The 19,008-nt window shown below is 35.0% G+C and overlaps 1 protein-coding gene and 1 long non-coding RNA gene across 4 annotated transcripts; both read right to left on the bottom strand.

The window, feature by feature from the left end:
• Nucleotides 1–53: 53 nt before the first annotated feature.
• LOC310729784 (uncharacterized protein) lies at nucleotides 54–14,872 on the bottom strand. Its single transcript, XM_083548272.1, has 11 exons — nucleotides 14,806–14,872; nucleotides 12,840–14,637; nucleotides 8,765–8,950; nucleotides 8,554–8,678; nucleotides 7,372–7,475; nucleotides 4,917–4,984; nucleotides 4,643–4,789; nucleotides 4,165–4,255; nucleotides 3,862–4,007; nucleotides 3,540–3,681; nucleotides 54–2,265 (listed from the first exon to the last, which is right to left on the bottom strand). Exons 2-11 carry the CDS (start codon nucleotides 13,144–13,146, stop codon nucleotides 2,103–2,105), a joined length of 1,479 nt encoding a protein of 492 aa, XP_083404398.1. The 5' UTR covers nucleotides 13,147–14,637; nucleotides 14,806–14,872; the 3' UTR covers nucleotides 54–2,102.
• A 687-nt stretch (nucleotides 14,873–15,559) lies between these two features.
• LOC310729804 lies at nucleotides 15,560–18,908 on the bottom strand. Of its 3 annotated transcripts, XR_014534674.1 has the most exons (5): nucleotides 18,705–18,908; nucleotides 18,484–18,519; nucleotides 18,060–18,108; nucleotides 17,077–17,490; nucleotides 15,560–16,251 (listed from the first exon to the last, which is right to left on the bottom strand). It is a non-coding gene; the product is annotated as an uncharacterized lncRNA (long non-coding RNA). The 3 variants fall into 3 exon arrangements; XR_014534675.1 differs by lacking the exon at nucleotides 18,484–18,519 and having other exon boundaries at nucleotides 18,705–18,898; XR_014534676.1 differs by lacking the exon at nucleotides 18,705–18,908 and having other exon boundaries at nucleotides 18,348–18,698.
• Nucleotides 18,909–19,008: the final 100 nt, after the last annotated feature.

The raw sequence follows: 19,008 nt of genomic DNA on the forward strand, positions 1-19,008 counted from the left end.
AGAACCTGAAAATTATTTGGGGTCATAATTAAGGAGAGGACCAATACAACAAATGAAAAAATACACTCAGTTTATTCATCTTCAGTACAGAAAAAGCAGAGCAGCTTATACTATGAGGCCTCTGTTTAATGGTTCAGTGACTCACATGGCTAAGGTTACTTAAATGTGACAGTAATCTTAAAATAAATGACACTTGCATTCCCCTGCAACGCCCCCAACACAAGCCACAGTCACACAAGGACCATTTGTGTATGAGTAAACTTAATAAAAACACTTGAAATATATATATTGTTCCGCAAACATAAAATAAAAAACATAAACCTCAATTAAAGATATATACAAGTAATTTCCTTTCGTGTTTAGATGCACGTATGTGCCAGCAGGACACACCTTCCTTAAAAGAGCTAAAGTCCCAGTGGGTTGTCCAATTCTGAACCACTGACACTTGAGCATCGTTAACTATTGACTGCGATTCGCTTTAGAGGCTCTTCTAGAAGGAGCAGTGCACTGGTTTCTGTAAGACCCTACTGAGATCAGCATCAATACTCTGTACATATGTGTGTTTCTATTATTACATCCTGATCTAATCTGATTCACAAGTATCAAGACTCTAATATATCTACAGGGGGTCTGGTCCAAACATTCAGAACAAAACTTTGTAGTGAATATATTCTGGGAATCAATAATCATCCAAAAAAAAAAAAAAAACACATATTAACTACTCTTTGTATTCTGTGCAACATAATTGTTTTTGCATATTGCCTGGCAATAATAATGTAGTTGGATTTTTACTTGACTTTTCTTTATATAATTTCTATATTAATGTTTATGGCTTAAAATTTTATTTAACAATGTACTATTTAAGTTCAAATAAATAAATAATGCAAAAATAAACATTTATTGAAAGGGTTATTTAGTGTGATTACCTCTAGTCCTCTAACAGTAACAAATAATTGTAACTGTAATTGTAATTGCAACTGGATTTCACTGACCGTAAATCGTTAACTATTTCACAATGCCTTTATTTAGATAAATGCTTCTTAAAACTCAAACATATTCAATGACTGTAAACATTTCCTCTGTATTTTCTAACAACAATTATTTTACATGCTACATGCTGACATTGTTCAAATCAGATCTTTGTGGTTTGAAGTGATATTTGGACAATAAGCTACAGATACCAGACCAGTGGTTCCCAATCAAACTTTTTAGACATTCCTCAATCTGAAGATTCAGCTTTTTTTTTGTGTGTGCTCTGATGAGTAATATGTGCTACAGCATGGAACGTACAGCACAAAAAATGCCCTAAAGATAATTAAAATAAAACATACATTTACAAGGGCTTTTACTGTGTGGACTCAACAGGATTGGGAATAGAAGTCAATTTATCAGACTAATACACATATACATACATACATACACAAACCAGGCATAAATTTATGGCCACCTGCCTAATATTGTGTTGGTCCCCCTTTTGCTGACAAAACAGTTTAGACCCATCAAGCATCAACAGCATTTATTTCTTCAGCAATTTAGGTTACAGGAGCTCATCTGTTGGATCGGACTACACGGGCCAGCCTTCACTCCTCATGTGCATTAATGAGCTTTGGCCTCCCGTGACCCTGTCACCAGTTCACCACTGTTCCTTCCTTGGACCATTTTTGAATAATACTGACCACTGCAGACTGGGAAACACGCTACAAGATCTGCAGTTTTGGAGATGCTCTGACCCAGTCGTCTAGACATCACAATTTGGTCCTTGTCAAACTCGCCCATTTTTCCTACTTCTAACATGTCAAATTTGAGAACAAAATGTTCACTTGCTGCCTAATGTATCCCACCCACTAACAGGTCTCATGATGCAGAGATAATCAGTGTTATTCACTTCACCTGTCATAATGTTATAATGTCATAATGTTATGCCCGGTCGAAGTAAATATAAAGCAGTCACTTATTTAAGCAGCATTATTCAGTCTATAGCCATGTTAACATTTCTGTGCATGTCAAAGCACTCTTTCCTCTGAAAGATCCAGAAATTCATACTCAAATTCAATCATTTTAACTGGCCTCTTCCAGAAATATCCAGAACACCCTCCTTTAGTTCAGGAGAAGAGATTGCGCAGCTGGTAGAAGAAGGGCTCCCCTTTGCTCTTGTGTATCCGGTAACGCTCACTCAGGCGATCGCTGGCTGAGCGCTTGCAGTAATTGTAGAAATGCTCCTCAGCTTTCTTTAGACTGCTGTTCAAATCCAGAGTTCCCTGCAGGCTAGACACAGTCACAGACAGAAAACAGAAAACCTCACATGTTACAAGTGGTTCATTTTTGTATTACATTTTATTATTATCACCAAATAAATCATTAACAGCAAATAGTCATAATAATCCACCTGTGTAATATGAGCAACACATGCACATTTTTAGCTCTGTAAGGTCCCAGGGTTGTCCCAGGCTCAAATACTCATGAGCACCACCACATGCTCTTAATGCCATGCTACCTGCACTTCCTTACCATGTCACCTATGGCTATTTACAAAAGCTGAATTTCTGAGATAACCCTAGACTGAGATCACTTCAATTTAAATAAATGTTCTTTTTCAATTTAATTAATTAGTCTTGTCAGAAAATGGAGTCAATTATATGGAACATAAATAACTGATTATGATGAAAAGCTGTTTCAGGCAATTTCATAGCAGGTACAAAGTGCAAAAAGTGAAATGAGATGCAGCTACTGCAAAAACTGTAAATCAAGAAAACTTAAATAAACTATACAGGAGAGTATACCAATAAGTATGCATGTAAGGGGTAATAGAGTAAGAGACAGCAAGGACAAAACAAGAATATACAAAAAATACACATGTATATAATTAATGTATGTATATATACTGCATTTATATGTATGTACACTAAAGCCACATGTGCATGTGCAAATGTGCCATTGTCATTGACTAATCACAGGCACACTCATATTATAAACAGACTCTTAGTTCACATGCACTTTGGAAACAAACACATTACCAAGCCTTGGATTATTGATTGCTATGGTTTTGATTGTGTTTCTGGTTTTCTTAACCTGCTCTTTTCTGGTGTGTCATGTATCATTTGAACAACACTTTTTTTAATGAGCATTGTCACAAAGCAACTTTATAGAAATCTGGATAAATAATTTTACATTAAATGTATCCCTGATGAGAAACACAGATATGACTGCAGCAAGTAAAAACTGATTTAAAGGAGGAAGAATCTTAGTTTTGAAATCAGATTTAAAATTGCATTTATTCCCATCTGGGAGACACAGATTAGGCAATGGTAACACTTTCATATTTCTCTGAATCATCTTATGCAATACTATTTTGTTGTGAAGGAACTAAAAAAATGGTTTTGAAGTTTAAATGAAATAGACAAAGGTTTGTCACAACAGTAGATATTACGATCCTGGAGGTTTTTAATGCCTATGCACACAGATATGCAGATTTATAAGAGCATTGTTTAAGGCTTAGAATTAAGCTTTTTGTAAAAAAAAACAAAGAAAAGAAGAGCAACCTGTTTGTAAACTGTAGCAGTTGGACTTCATTTCTGCAGCTGAGCAGTGAATCTCTGTTGTCCAGCAGAATGGTGGCACACAAGAAGAATTCAAATGTGAACTCTCTGTTAATAGATTGAGGTTCTGTCACAGCCTCGTCCTCTACAAAATATTGTACAGGATTAATCAAAATAAAATACACAACCCAATTTTAACACCTTTATATGTAATTCAAGCAAATTTCATTACCAAGGTCAAATTCTTGAATCATAACGACTAAATGGGAAGAAAGCTTTCTGTTACATTTACTACAGACGGGATTTACTACATACGAAAACATACGGCTGTGTTTGTAAGACAGTCGCTCCTGATAGCGTGCCCGGTCAACCTGCTGAGAAATGAGCTCCAGATGATCACAGCTGAGAATCTCGAAAAGTCTGAGAGCATCACTATGTTCAAACTCCCGCTGGAAACCCAGCAACAACCACCTGCACAGCAACACATCCACAGGGACAGGCACTTTTAAGAGAAAGGAACATAAACAGAGAGCAACACACAGACAAAAAAAGTGAAACTACACTCGCTTGTGAAGAAAGGCAAAATAAAACACAAAGGATACAGAATAGAGGTAAGGCTGACATATACCTGTGACAAAATGTCAGACTATCCAAATTGTCTTTTACAAGATGAGCATGAAGATGAGGATCCAACTCTTTCAGCAGAGCTGCCTCCAATTCTGATCGAAAAATAAACATATTAAGCAAGCTAGTTCTTTATTTGATCAGCAAGGCAGAAAGCTCCTCAAGGGTTTTGCTGTAATAAAACAGGTACAGTTACTGTTACTATCTTCAAGACAATTATTTTCCTATAATGGCACTGTTTTACCATATCAATTTTCCAGCCAGGGAGTATAAAACTCTCTATCCTGACTTTTAACCTTTTCCAGGCCAGAAAACATGAATTAACAGCTTTTGCTTCGACTGGTACAGAATGCTGACACCGAAAGCTTCTTCTGATAATGGTCCTTTCATAGAAAACTTTATCATCCTTAAAATGTCACGTATCATAGTACTCTGTTAAATTAATATACAGCCGCAGTTGTTCTTCCTCCAAAGAAACCCACCGATTTTGCGGTGTAGCCCATCAGCACAGAAGTCTCTTGAAAATTTTTCCATGTAACTACAAAAGCTCCAATACGTGTCCACCTCTGAGTCCAGAACTTCCAGGAAGCGACTGCACAGGTCATTCATACCCTGCGCATAACTTACCTCTGAGAGAGAGCAGGGAAAAAGAAAAGAAACAATCACAGTCATTAAGATTTCAATGAAAGAAAAAGAGGTGACATTTAAGCATTCCTAAGTAAACAACAGTCTATCTAGGGTTTGAGTGTTCCATGCCTTGGTGGAAAGCAGCATAGGTGATCAGGATATCTCTCAGCACCAGTAGATTACCCAGGCCTTCATCCCTATGGAAAAAACCCACACATATCAAAAAGCTTTACAGCATAACCTTGTAGGAAAAAAAAGTTAAATCTTCTGTGTTGGGTTACTCATTCCCTTATCTGAGAAAATAATTATCATAGTATCTATTTTGCAGTAGTAAGATACTACCAACATTCACACGTTTTTGTTTTACATCAACCTATCTATACATACATTTATATACCGTTTGTTATTTATTATTGAGGAAAATATACTATGTTTTTTTTTTTTATTATTTAATGAAAAACTGTTTTCAACCAACAAAAAATAATCTGAGATTTTCAACATCTGATATACAGCAAGTGGGTACAGTCGTTTTCTATATCTGGATCTATCCATGTGGTAACTGGGTGTGGTGAGTGTGAAATTTTAACCCTCTATGCTGGTTATGACCATATTCATATTCCTATTTGTCCAAATATATATTAAAAACAGCCACTATTTTAACACAATCAAAATCTGAATTGTCTTAAAATTGTCACTGATCACTGAGGGGTACTGGATAACTAAAATAAATAGTTTTTAAGAAGCCTTATCTTATAAATATACACTATATGTACATCTTTTCAGAATTTAGTCCCCAATTTCTTTTCTTTTATTGAAAGGTTTTCCATTAGATATTAGCTGTGGGGATTTGTGTTTATTTAGCCACAAGAGCATTAGTGAGATTGGGCATTGATATCTGCTGAGATCAGTTTATCCCAGTGGTGTTCAGTGGAGTTGAGGTCAGGACGCTGAGCAGTTTTTCAGTGCTTACTTTGCCAAACCAGGTGATTATGGGCCTTGCTTTGTGCACAGGATCAGGTTTGGGCCTTGTATATTCTGTTAAAAGAATATTGTAATACAGCTTACAAAGAAATTCAATCACGTTGTGTGCGCCCAAAGTTATGGCAACAGTTCGGAAAAAAACAAGTAACAATTGTGAAAGGTGTCTACGAACCTTTGGCCATATAGAATGTGTTTAATGGGATGGTTAAGAAATGATAAATTAAAAACCCTTGCTTGAGTGAATGGTCAAAATTTTTTTATGAATCTCTACAAAGATTCTCTCTCTGTCTGTATCACACCTATTTCACACAGATTTCTCTCCTTTTTTACCCTCCTCTTATTCTGTTTTTCTTATAAGTACCTTCTCTTTTTTTTTTTTTTTTGTCAAATTTTTAATGTCCTTTTTTGTTGTTGTTGTTGTTGTTGTTGTTGTTGTTGTTCCCCAGGCCAAACCCTGTTGTGTGGGTCAAAGTCCGATGAGCAACGTCATAATCTGGCCTTAAAAAATGGCCTGGCAGGTGCAGGCAATCCATCCTAATTAGCCTGGAGGATCCTGGATCCTGTAGGATTGGACTTGTGAGTGCTAATTGTGGTGTGCATGTTTAACCTGCAAAAGATTTCTTCATTCCCCACACTCAGGAACTGTTTTTTTTGTGTGTTATGCTCACATGAATACTACTTCTTTTTGGCATCTTTATCAGTATCACATTCACTTTTTTTTCAATATCGTGGAGCCCTAATTGCAGCTCTATGCTTAATTAATGATAAGCAAATGTATATGCCTGAAAATCTTGCAATTCTTTATTTAATTTATTTTTTACAATTGTTTTGGATGAACTTTTATTGATGTTTATGTGTAATGAATTATGCTTTTTTTTTTGCATTGTTTGTACAGGAGGCATGTCTGTAGGTGCTGTTCCTGTCTTCACTTCCTTTCAGCTTATATTACAAAAATGAGTTTAAAGATTTTACCACTAGATGTCGTTCTATTCCTTGTCAAAATGTGAACAAAGAATCTAAAAGGTCAAATAACTAACTGTTACCTGCAGTAAATGGTATTTTATTTTATTTTATTTATTTATTTATTTATTTATTTATTTATTTATTTTTATTAATGTTCTCTTTATAATCGGCAGCATTTAAACAATTATTTAAAAGCCCTTACATGTGTATGGAATGGCCCTATTGCAAAAGAAAACCTTTAAAATTACTGTCTAATCATGTATCATTTAAGGTCTATCTCCAGTGCCCCTGTAAGGTGTGTCCTTTTGTCAATTTATTTATTTTCTTTTGGCTCAAAGGTTGTTTGATAAAGTGGTGTGGCTACAAGGACGTGCTGTTTTATGTCAATAAGAGCTGTTTACATCTATCGAAATATGTCAATGCTTTTTTAGACATGCAATCTATTTGTTGATTTATGGGCACAGCAAAAAAAAAAGTCAAGTGAATTTGTTTAAATCCCAGTGCACATTATAGACTTGACCCAAAATGCCTTCTTTAGTGAGAGAATCTGACTCACTTAATTATATGGGTCATTATAGATCATTTACAACAAGATTTTTGAAACACCAAAAATTCTTAGGAGAAAAAAAATTGCACAGACTTGTAGTAGGCCAGGCCTCTATCAGTCCTCGGGACGTCTTTGTCAACAATGCGTATAGCCTCCTGAAGTTCTTCTAGGTCAAAAGTCACCCGTTCAAAAAGGACCTACAAGGATAAAAATACAATAAAGGTAAAAAATAAATACATAAATAAAAATTATTATTATGTTTTATTTTATAATATTTTTACATATTCTGACCATGCTTTGATCACTCATTGCTAAAGTGTAAGTTAGTAATAAAGATAGAAACTGGACATTACTGGTAAACATTACTAGAAAGGGAAACGAGAGTGACTCAGTTTCAGAGGTGACAATTACGACTATTACAATTATTTTTTTTACTTCTAATCGTGCATTATTTGAGAATGATCATATACAGTATGTTTAATACATTTTTGTAAATTACCAAAAAGTGCAAAACAAATAGTTATTTTTAATATTCAAGTATCGCAAACTTAAAATATGAACCTTGTATTTCAGATTCTTATGCACACACTGGCATGCTGTGGTTTAAAAGCATGTCTACACCACAGGTTTAAACCTCTGATTTCACCACTGGACATAGTATCAGTTTTTCCGTTCTTCATTGTGGAAAATGTGGTTTGTAAAAATCGGGTAAGGTGATTTTTTCATAGCTGCTACTAAGCCACAGAGGTGGTTCTGATATCAGTATATAATATTGGTATTGTTTATAAGTACTTTTTCCTCATCTAAGACTTGCAACTGCTTTATATCAAACCCTAATATTTCTATTGTATTTAAACATAACGTTGCTATTTGCTCATTTGTTCTGATTAATTTTGCAATAGATGTTGGACCAATTTCTGCTACTTCTTTATAACAGCAATAACCCTGACTTATTTTTTCAAAGCAGGTATAAACATGTACTTTAATAAACAAAATATCACTCACAAATAGTTGTGTAACACTGTATAGAATGATATCATTTAAAAAAATCTCTAAACTTTATTATAAAAGACAATAAAATGCGTAAAGTGCAGTAGAATGTTATATTGAGTGTATAGTGTTATGCTGATTGCATACTATATTGTCTTCTGCAGCAAATGTATCAAACAGACTGTACTGACCACATGAAAACTGATGGGCAACATTAGATTTGGCTTAGTCTGGCCTTCTCTGGTGCTTTAAATTTTTTATTTTGCATGGAGAAATTAGTTTTACCTGTGCCTGAAGCTCCAGGAAGGAAATCCTTTCCCTGACCTCTTCTGATTTGTACTGGTCATGCTGCATTTCGCTTTCTCTCACCTGTCTCTTTTCAAAATACTGCACAGCTGCTAGCAGCTCAGCTGAGAAAAAATATGAGACAAGATGGTTACATCTGAATAAAACTGTAAAATGGACTTATTAATGAAACATTTAGAATGGGGTTTACCATCAGTGCCATTAAGACGCAGATGAACAGCTCCAGGAAGCAGACGTTGCCACTTTCTCTTCATAACATGGTAACGTACTGACAGTTCTTCCAGCAACAGGGCGCGCTCTAGACTCGTCGAGCCACACGGGTACATTCCAAATAAAAAGCGCCACACCAGGCCTCGCTCCTCTGGAGACACACCACCTAAACACACACAGTAAGCTGGTTAAGTAAGTCTCTAGTGCTGTTCCTGTGAATTAGGTGGGGTTCTAGAAATGATGCAGAGCTTTTGGCATTGCCAGTGTTACAGGAGTCTGTTAATGACAAAGTGAAGACTAAACCTGAACAAAATTTCATTGTGAACACAAGAACAAAACATTTTTAAATAATGAGACTAGTTGAAAAATGTATATAGTATAAGTGAAAAAACTATACCATTTGTAAGTGTATCCTTTGTCGTTCTTTCTTTATTTTTATGATTTATTTCAATTATTGTTATGCATTGCTATGCAGGGGGAGGTGGTAGCCTAGTTGTTAAGGCATTGGACTTTGCATCTGGGGGTTGTGTGTTCAAGTCCTGGGCATACCAGGCTGCCACTCTTGGGCCCTTGAGCAAAGCCCTGTTGTGGGAATCGGCATAAAGTAATCCGCCATGGACGTATAGTTTCACCAGTAAAAATTGGTTAAGTTTAAGTAAGTAGAAAAGCTTACTCATTGAAATTACAATTAACAGCAAAGGGCTAAACAATACAAACTCCTTCTTAAATTAATGTAATAAAGTGAGTATTAACTTAATAATAGCAGCTTAATAAATGAAAAGATGTTCATTTTCAAGATTTACATAATGTAAATATATACTGTATATAATATTGTTAACACTGGGTTTAATTTTTTTCAGGAACATTTTAGATGAAACAGAGAGATTTTCTTAAAGAAAAAAAAAAGGTCAAATACTGATCCAAATCCGTGTATCACCACAATAATTGTTTTCCCATATAAGCAAGACAGGAGAAAACAAACCACACAATGCTGTGACTGGACTTTATCCCCCTTTTTGAAGGTTTTAAAGGAATCTTATTATGTACGTCTTTAGCCTTATGGGCTGTGTATAAAAATAACACTAAATAAATCGTTGTTTTTAGATGAGTCATGTAGAGCATAAAAGGCGGAATTGTAATTTGCAATAAGTTTCAGTTCTTCAGAATTGTGAGTGAATTAGGATTTGCTTTTCAAAAATCCATTTCAGGAAAGTGTTATTAACAGCTTAAAAACACCACACATAACATATAACAAAGGTTTCTTTGAAATGTGTACCGCATCTTTTTCAGTAGTCTAAACAAAGGTGTACAGAATTGTTAAAAAAAACTACACTGCCGTTCTTAAAATCTGTTCTGAAGACTTTAAAATGTCAGAAAATGTATCTATTAGTTATCTATGCTGGCATTGGAGACTCCTCACAAAGATTATTTTTCATATTAAACACAGTATTAAAACAATACATAGAATTATACATTATGTGGTGTTCACAATTCAATTCTTGTGAATAGCAGTAAACTGAATTAAAGCTCGAGCTAGTCAAAATGGATTATTTAACATTAAAATTTTCATATCTAACAAAAAAAGATCATCAGTTCTCCAGACATTCTTCATTTTACCTTTTTGTTTTTACACATTTAAAATTATTAGACAGTTGTTGGCTATGTCTGCATGACTGTTTTTGCTACAAGTGCCCTGAGGTAGTCTATCACATGATTAACACTGCACACCCATCTGCCCTTCTATTGTTTTCATAGTAATGTGAAAGCAAAAAGACCAGTATTACTAACTCTAGTTCACAATGTGGAGAAATTTCTCATCTGGGTGTGTGTGGTGGATGTAGGCCAGCCTGTGTTACTCATTCCAGTGCATGAACAGATGGTGCAACTAGATTACTAGTTTTGTTAATAAAGTTCTGTAGTCGGCGTGCCCACAAATACCTACTATTAGTTTGCATTAGTTTATATAATATGACAAAAGTGACAAGTGTTGTGTGTTTTACTGTGTGTATCGGCATAGCAGTCATAAAAGCAGAACTTTTTAGCATCTCTCTGGAGGCTCAAATGTTGCATTTGACAAGAGCACAACATCAGTCAACAGCCAAACAGTCCTTACATGCTTGTGAGAGGTTTTCCTGAAATTTAACTTGATGTTTTCAGGTTATGGGGCACTTCTAATTCTTTTAATTCTAATGTAAATTTGAATGTAATCTAAAATCTAAATCACAAATCTAATCTAAATCACAGCCTGAGATGTTTAAACCTAGTAAACAATGACAGATACAAATAAAAATGCAATGTTGATGCCTTACACTCAATGTACTTTCCTGTACTTAAAACAAAAAAGTTTTGAGTAAAAGTTTTTAATGAAAATATGAGCAAGAATTAATTAAATGCATTTCGGGGACCTCCAGTGCCACAACTGCTCATTTACTTTCGCAGCTGCGAACTGTTTGGGGAAAAGCTAGAAATAGGGAAATTCTTGGGGGAAATTCTTTTGATATACAGAGTTGAAATTATGATCATAATTAAGTCTTTAAGTCTGGGTTCAGATATTTTCCCCATTAACAATGAATGGAACAATATTGTCTCTTCATTCTGTAAAAAAAAATAAAATAAATCCTGTCCACAAGAACACCCACAATGCTTATCTATATCTATATCTATATCTATATCTATATATATCTATATCTATATCTATATCTATATATATCTATATATATATATCTATATATATATATATATATATATATATATACAGTGAGGAAAATAAGTATTTGAACACCCTGCTATTTTGCAAGTTCTCCCACTGTAAGAAGCATATCAAGGTTCTGGCGTGGCCTAGCCAGTCTCCAGACCTAAACCCAATAGAGAATCTTTGGAGGGAGCTCAAACTCCGTGTTTCTCAGCGACAGGCCAGAAACCTGACTCATCTAGAGAAGATCTGTGTGGAGGAGTGTGCCAAAATCCCTCCTGCAGTGTGTGCAAACCTGGTGAAAAACTACAGGAAACGTTTGACCTCTGTAATTGCAACAAAGGCTACTGTACCAAATATTAACCTTGACTTTCTCACGTGTTCAAATACTTATTTGCAGCTGTATCATACAAATAAATAGTTAAAAAATCATACATTGTGATTTCTGGATTTTTTTTTTTAGATTATGTCTCTCACAGTGGACATGCACCTACGATGACAATTTCAGACCCCTCCATGATTTCTAAGTGGGAGAACTTGCAAAATAGCAGGATGTTCAAATACTTATTTTCCTCACTGTATATATATATATATATATATATATATATATATATATATATATATATATATATATATATATACATATATATATATATATATATATATATATATATATAAAATATTATCTCACACACACACACACACACACACACACACACACACACACACACACACACACACACACACACACTATTTGGACGAATGTATTAGGACACCTGACATTTCCTCCTGCTATATGTGGTTCTTCTCTAAACTGTTGCCACAAAGCTGAAGGCACATAAATGTATAAAAGGTCTTTTGATGCGGTATAATAACATTTTGCATTCACTTTAACTTGGAGCTGCATTGCAAAGCCCCTGTGCACAATTTGGGCATGCAGATATGTTTTGCATTGTTTGTAGAGGAAGGATCTTGAGTTTGTAGAGGAAGATCTTGAGTGACCTGCTATAGATTTCTGATCTCAACCTTACAGAACACCTTTGAGATGAACTGGAAAACTGACTGCACCCCAGATCTCCTCACAATAAATCAGTACTGTACCTGACTTTAGTTACACCCTTGTGGCAGATGAACACAAATATCCACAAGCCCACTCCAAAATCCAGTGGAACAGCTTCCCAGAAGAGTGGAGGGAATTATACGTGCAAATTGGGACTGAATAAGGAATGCGATGATCAAAAATCACATACTTATGACCAGGCAATATAGTGTATTTATATAAATGTTTCATAACTATTTTGCCATGGCAGGCTCGGTGTTCCTAATGAAGTTGAAACACAAACCCCTTTTGGTGTAATATTACCATTTTTGAATATGTACATCCTCAGCCTGGACTCGTCTACTCTCCCCTCTGCGTCCATAACACCGGGCAGGTTCACGCGCCGTGTAGCGGATGTGGGTGACATCACGGGTGCGACACGTGACACCTCGCTGTCACTTCTGGTTGAATTTCCCATCTGAGAAATGCCACTTTCTCTGTTTCCACTGTCTTCCGATACCGAGCTGAGTGTCATTTTCCCCTCCAAAGGAGACGCATCACGAGGTTCACTGGTCGTGTTTGAACCAGTGCACTCCATATTAAGTCCAAAAACAGTTAAGCACGGGTTCATACAAAATCTTCAGTCACATGCATGAACAAATACAATAAAATAAAACAATGCTGATCCCTGGCAAGATCCATTCACAGTGATCACACCACCGGCAGAACCCTGCAGACTGCCAGAGCTCAAGGAAACACTGCTCTCCACCTCTCACATGACCACTGACCGTGATCTTCTCAAAGAGCTCCTGAGTCCTTAAAGGAAAACTTTGAACCCCCTCTGCTGGTGAGAACATTTGCATTGTCATTTATCAACACAATTTTTATTGATCATGTTGAAATCTGAAATCGTTGGCCTGGCTTTAATTGCTAGACATATTGCCTAATCTGTCTCAGGAATATTTTGATGCAAAATGGAGTTAATTGTTCTCTCAATGACTACAGGTATCCTTGGACCTAAAATCCAGATCACCACCCCTCCATTAGCCAAGCATTTCCACCTTGGGTACGGTGATCCAGAACCTTTATGATTTTTTTTTTCATTTGCAATTTGTGCAGTCATATTCTTGTTTAGAAAGAATTCACTCATCCATGAAAGCTCTTCTCTTTGTGAATATTCATATATGTGGTGCATACAGAAACCAGGTCACATGATGTAGGTCTTTTTTTCCTGAACATTAAATGGTCATTAAGCATGATCTTATGTCTCCATGAAAATGAATCATGCATGCAAAGAATGTTGTAATAATTACAACTTAAAACTAAATTAAATTAAAACTAATTTTTTAGGTCATTTACAGCACATACAATATATCGACAAAAGTATTTTGACACTTGATTTTTTCCAGTTATATGTAATTCTTTTCCAAACTTTTACCACAAATTTGAAGGCACACTGTTGTATAGGATGTATTTGAATGTGGTAACTTAAAATTTCCCTTTACTTGAACTTGGAGAACCAAACCTTTTCCAGACCATGTGCACAATGCCAACTACATGAAGATAAACGTTACATGGGTAAAAATTAAAGATTTTAAGTGGCCTGCTATAGAGGGCTACCTGAAACCCTTCTGAACACCTCTGAGATAAAATGGAATGCTGACTGCACCCTAGGCCTCTTTACCATACATCGGTAGCTGACTTTACTATAATGCCCCTGTGTTTGAATGAGCAAAAATCTTCCCATCCACACAAGAATCGAAGCAAAGAGTGGAGGTTATTATGTCTGCAAATAGGGACTAATTATGGAATGGGATGTTCAAAAAGCACCACCAAAGTTCAGGTGTTGTCAAACATTTATTCATATATTGTATATTTATATTAATCTGTTGTCAAGAATCTGTTTCTAGCAATTTGACAGGTAATTATTCTTTATTGTTTAGAGTATATACACAGTATATCACTTGCAAAATAGGGGCTAAATTTATATATGTAACATTTACACCGGCATAACATTGACATTATAACATTATGACTGGACAGTGAATACCACTGATTATCTCTTCATCATGGCACCTGTTAGTGGGTGGTATATATAAGGCAGCAAGTGATCAATTTTTCCCTAAAGTTGAAGTGTTAGAAGCAGGAAAATTGAGCGTAAGGATTTGAGCAAATTTGACAAGGGCCAAATTGTGATGGCTAGATGACTGGGTCAGAGCATCTGCAAAACTGCAGCTCTTGTGGGATGCTCCTGGTCTGCAGTGGTCAGTATCTATAAAAAATAATCCACACAGTGGTGAACTGGCGACAGGGTCATGGGCGGCCAAGGCTTATTGATGCATGTGGGGAGTAAAGGCCTGATTGGTGTATATTTTAAATTTAAGGCACTGTTTAAATAAAATAAAAATGTATTAAATTTATGGTACTTGATGGCTGTAGTGTGTCTTTTATGAATACATGTTTAAAAATGAATTTAGTAGAAACTCATGCTTTTTAAAAGTTGTGGGGAAAAAAAACCCCAACATCATTGAATCCCTGGTTCAACAATTAGACTTGGGTTTTTTTTAATTATGTGGTTAACAAAGATGGTGGTGACAATGACTCATATGTGGGTAAAAAAAAGATTTTTACATTTTGAAAACCACACATTCTAAAACAGAAGCAGTGCGTTTTTGCTCACATGTTTCTTTAACCATTTTATTGCTTCAAATGTAATGTTTATTCACATTTTTCAGCATTCATATTTAGCTATTATCCTTTTTTTTTTTTTTTTCAGCATTATGATTTCATATATTAAGCTCACTGGACAACTTTAGTTCTCCTAGATGTTTACCATATATAGTTACTATGGGTCCCCTCTCTACACTGTATCAATGAACTTGAGATTCTTTTAATAATTAAATCATTCTGTATTGCAAACTTCATGTTTACAGGTGCGACTAAGATCATTAAAAACATAAATAAGTGAGCATAAAATCTTATCTTTAACATTTCTGATAAAATAAGTCAAATTTAATAGAACAATGATACATATGTGATGCACATTTCATATTATTAAAACTCAACAAGGTTTATTGTCAATATCAGTAATCTCCAACAGAGACACAATATCAATACATCTTGGCAGAAACACTGGCAGAGGCACCAGATCATTTCTATATGTATAACAGACACAAACTGAAGTAAATGGTCTTCCATGTATCATGACCTTATAAAGGCTTATTGTTGGCAGTGGGACACATCTACACACTGTAAAATCCTGGCAGAAACTCTAACGGTACTTTGTTTTAATTAGTATTTGAGTTATTAGTAAAACATTAATTTTTACTCATGTAAGGGCAAAAAAGAAACAATAGCCACTTCCATGCAATGACACACATTTGACACCTTTTTCATAATTGAGATGTATTTGAGAGAGGTCATAGTCAGAACATACATCAGGGAGTGTCATTATTGTAATATTCATGCACAGAAGGACCTTTTGGCACAACTATCTGTGGGCGTTTATGAGTCATAAGAATCACTGTTCGGTGAAAAACAGGAGGCATATGGAGACATTTGAAAAGATGTCACCTTGCATTTTTATGTAAAACAGGGCAAGAAATAACAATTGATGTATAGGAAAACAAAGTATAAACGCATATGAACACAGTTGCCACAAACTTTAATAATAATGGAAGAGAAAGAATAAATGTTAGAAGGAGATTGTCTGTGATGACCTTCTCAGTATCAGCACCTGGAAGTGAAAAATATAAGAGTAATACTAGTATATGCAACTTTGTAATAGTCATCTAACCATATATTTCCTGCTAATTTACTGACAGCGGCCTTGATTTTTTTTTTTTACCCAGTTAGCGCAAAGTACACCAGATTTTAACCCGAAATGACTTACACACAAACAATTTCCCCAAAGTTCCCCTGAGAAACTGGGTCATAACCATGCCTATCACATTTAAATTAAATTAGTTTTTCATGAATTGTAGGCTTTGTGCAAGTTGAGAATTGATTTGGAGAGATTGGCTAGAATTGATGATTCATAGCTGAAGGCCATATTGTTTATAAATGTTTTTGCTAATCTTAAGAGAGGGATGCTGCTGATTCATTTGTCACTCTTTTTCTATGGCTCCTATGGCTAGTTGATAAAAAAAATAGGTTTTCACAAACTAAGAACTAAGTGGGGAGAGCTAAATGGGGTTTTTTGTTGTGCTTTTTGTTTCCCATAAACCACGGAAAACAGGAACAAATGTATTTTGCTTGAAGGACTTCTTGAGTTGAGTTATTAGACCATGGGCAAAATATAAAACCCTGCACCACCATTCCAATATTGCTCTTTTTTTTTTCCTTGAGTAGCAAGTGGACATGCTACCCAATGACCAAGTTTGATGTGTATAAGACTATGCTTTACTATACACGAGTTATTATATAGAAGACAAATAGCATTAAAAAAACATAAGAAAAGCAAAGGTTTTTCAGAACGTCCTTTACTTAGACATCTAATAATAATAATAATAATAATAATAATAATAATAATAATAATAGAAAATGATAACGTGTTACTTACTAGTATTATTAGGAGTATTTTCGGTGGTACTGATGATAGTCGTGTCTGCAGTTACCTCTTCTTGAACGATGAGTCTTGTGCCGTTCGCATGTAGCTGCAGTATATGATGATCAATCCGATAGATGAAATTGCAGAAATATCTGCCAGTGTCATTTAGCTCCAGCATGTAAAGTGAAAGGCTTGCACTTTGTTGAATGCTATTAGTGTTTTCATGCAACCTTCCTTTAAGCTTGGAAAGTTTTCCAACATTGATTAGTTGTCCCTCAGCCTCCTCCTTAAACCACTCCACAAGGAATTTAGAAATTTTCTCTCCTTCATCTGCATGGATGTAACATGAGATGGTAACATTTTTTCCCTCTGTGAGATGTACAATGCTTGGCAGCTGTTCCACGCATACGTGACCACTGACTAATGCTATAGTTTGGCACAGAGAGCAAGAACAGTCATTTACAAACCATCGAGTATTACAGTAGTCACATTCTCACATAGCATGAAAGCCAAATAAAGATTGTATCATATGCTTATGTAATTATATCAAAAAGTATAGTAGCAAGCCAAAGTCAACCAATTCAACACAAACCCCACAACACTTCACAAGTTCTGCATGTCAATTTGCTTTTGTAAATACTTCATGTTTTTTCTTCACATGTAGGGCAGATTTAATTTTCTAGCAATTAATTTCTACGAAGAAGATTCTAGGGTTAGGATTAGGGTTATAAACTTGATAAAAAAGATTTTATATCACATGGACATAATAATAATAATAATAATAATAATAATAATAATAATAATAATTAATAATACATACCAGTAAATAAATTATAAAAATAAATAAATTATAAAAAAAATAAAACCATAATCTCATGTGAAATGTATGCAATGAGTGTGATTTACAGATTTTTGAAGCAGCAATAAAATAAATGCTTATAATAGAGAACTGTGCTTAAGAGAATTAAACTTTTAAATATAGTCAAACATATTACCTGATAGATGAATTACAGCAAAAAGAAACCCATTAGATACCATCTTTTCCTAAAGGAAAGAATCACATCCTATGAAATTTCAATTAACCTACTCTTGCTATCAACTCATAAATTGGATGGCATGCATTACAAATTATAGCCCCCCTATTTATGCTGAAGCCAGAATACACAAAGTAAAAAAATTAAACTGTAAGTTCATGGATATTTTGCAATAATACAATCCAAGCATTCATGTAAACTCAAAAAATACAACATTTTAAGATAATTTAACTTTTATTAAACTTCTACCTTTCGTGCATATTGAATACTGGATAAGCGAAGCATACTGTATAACTGGAAACAAAGCTAAAGTAGGGAATTGTGCTTTAAGAAGAAATTAATTCTATTGTCTTTTTGTGCCTGTTATCATCCTGTTGACACAGACCTTTGAGTAACAGCAGGATGTGCTCTGTTCCCCTTGCTGCAAATTTGATACACATAATAGTAAACATACGAATACAGCAGAGTACAGTGTATCCTGCATGTCTACTGTACCCACAAACATTTAGCCTTATATCATTTACATGTTTGGAAATCCAGTTGCATGCAATGTTGAATTCAAGTTGTATGTATTTACAGTATGGCTATTCTAGAGATGTAACTTACCTCCAAAAGCAGAGCCGTTTGTAGCAAGCGTTTATCCGCCTCTTAAAACTGGCTGCTTTAAGGAAACAAATGTCACATTTTAATGGGGGCTTTTCACCTCTGTGAATCATTTCCTTGTTGAGCTGCTTTTCGTGATTCAGTCTCACTGCTGTGTGATACACTGTATAATGTAGGAGAAATGTCTGGTGTTATGCATTATCACATAAACAGTTTTTGCATGTAGAGAGCAGTACAGCTACAGTTTCAGCTACAGCTTGAACTACATGTGTTGTGAAATAAAGTTTTATTAATTGTTTCTTTTTGC

Source organism: Silurus aristotelis, assembly GCF_946808225.1.
Source record: "Silurus aristotelis genome assembly, chromosome: 8".
Classification (NCBI taxonomy): domain Eukaryota; kingdom Metazoa; phylum Chordata; class Actinopteri; order Siluriformes; family Siluridae; genus Silurus; species Silurus aristotelis.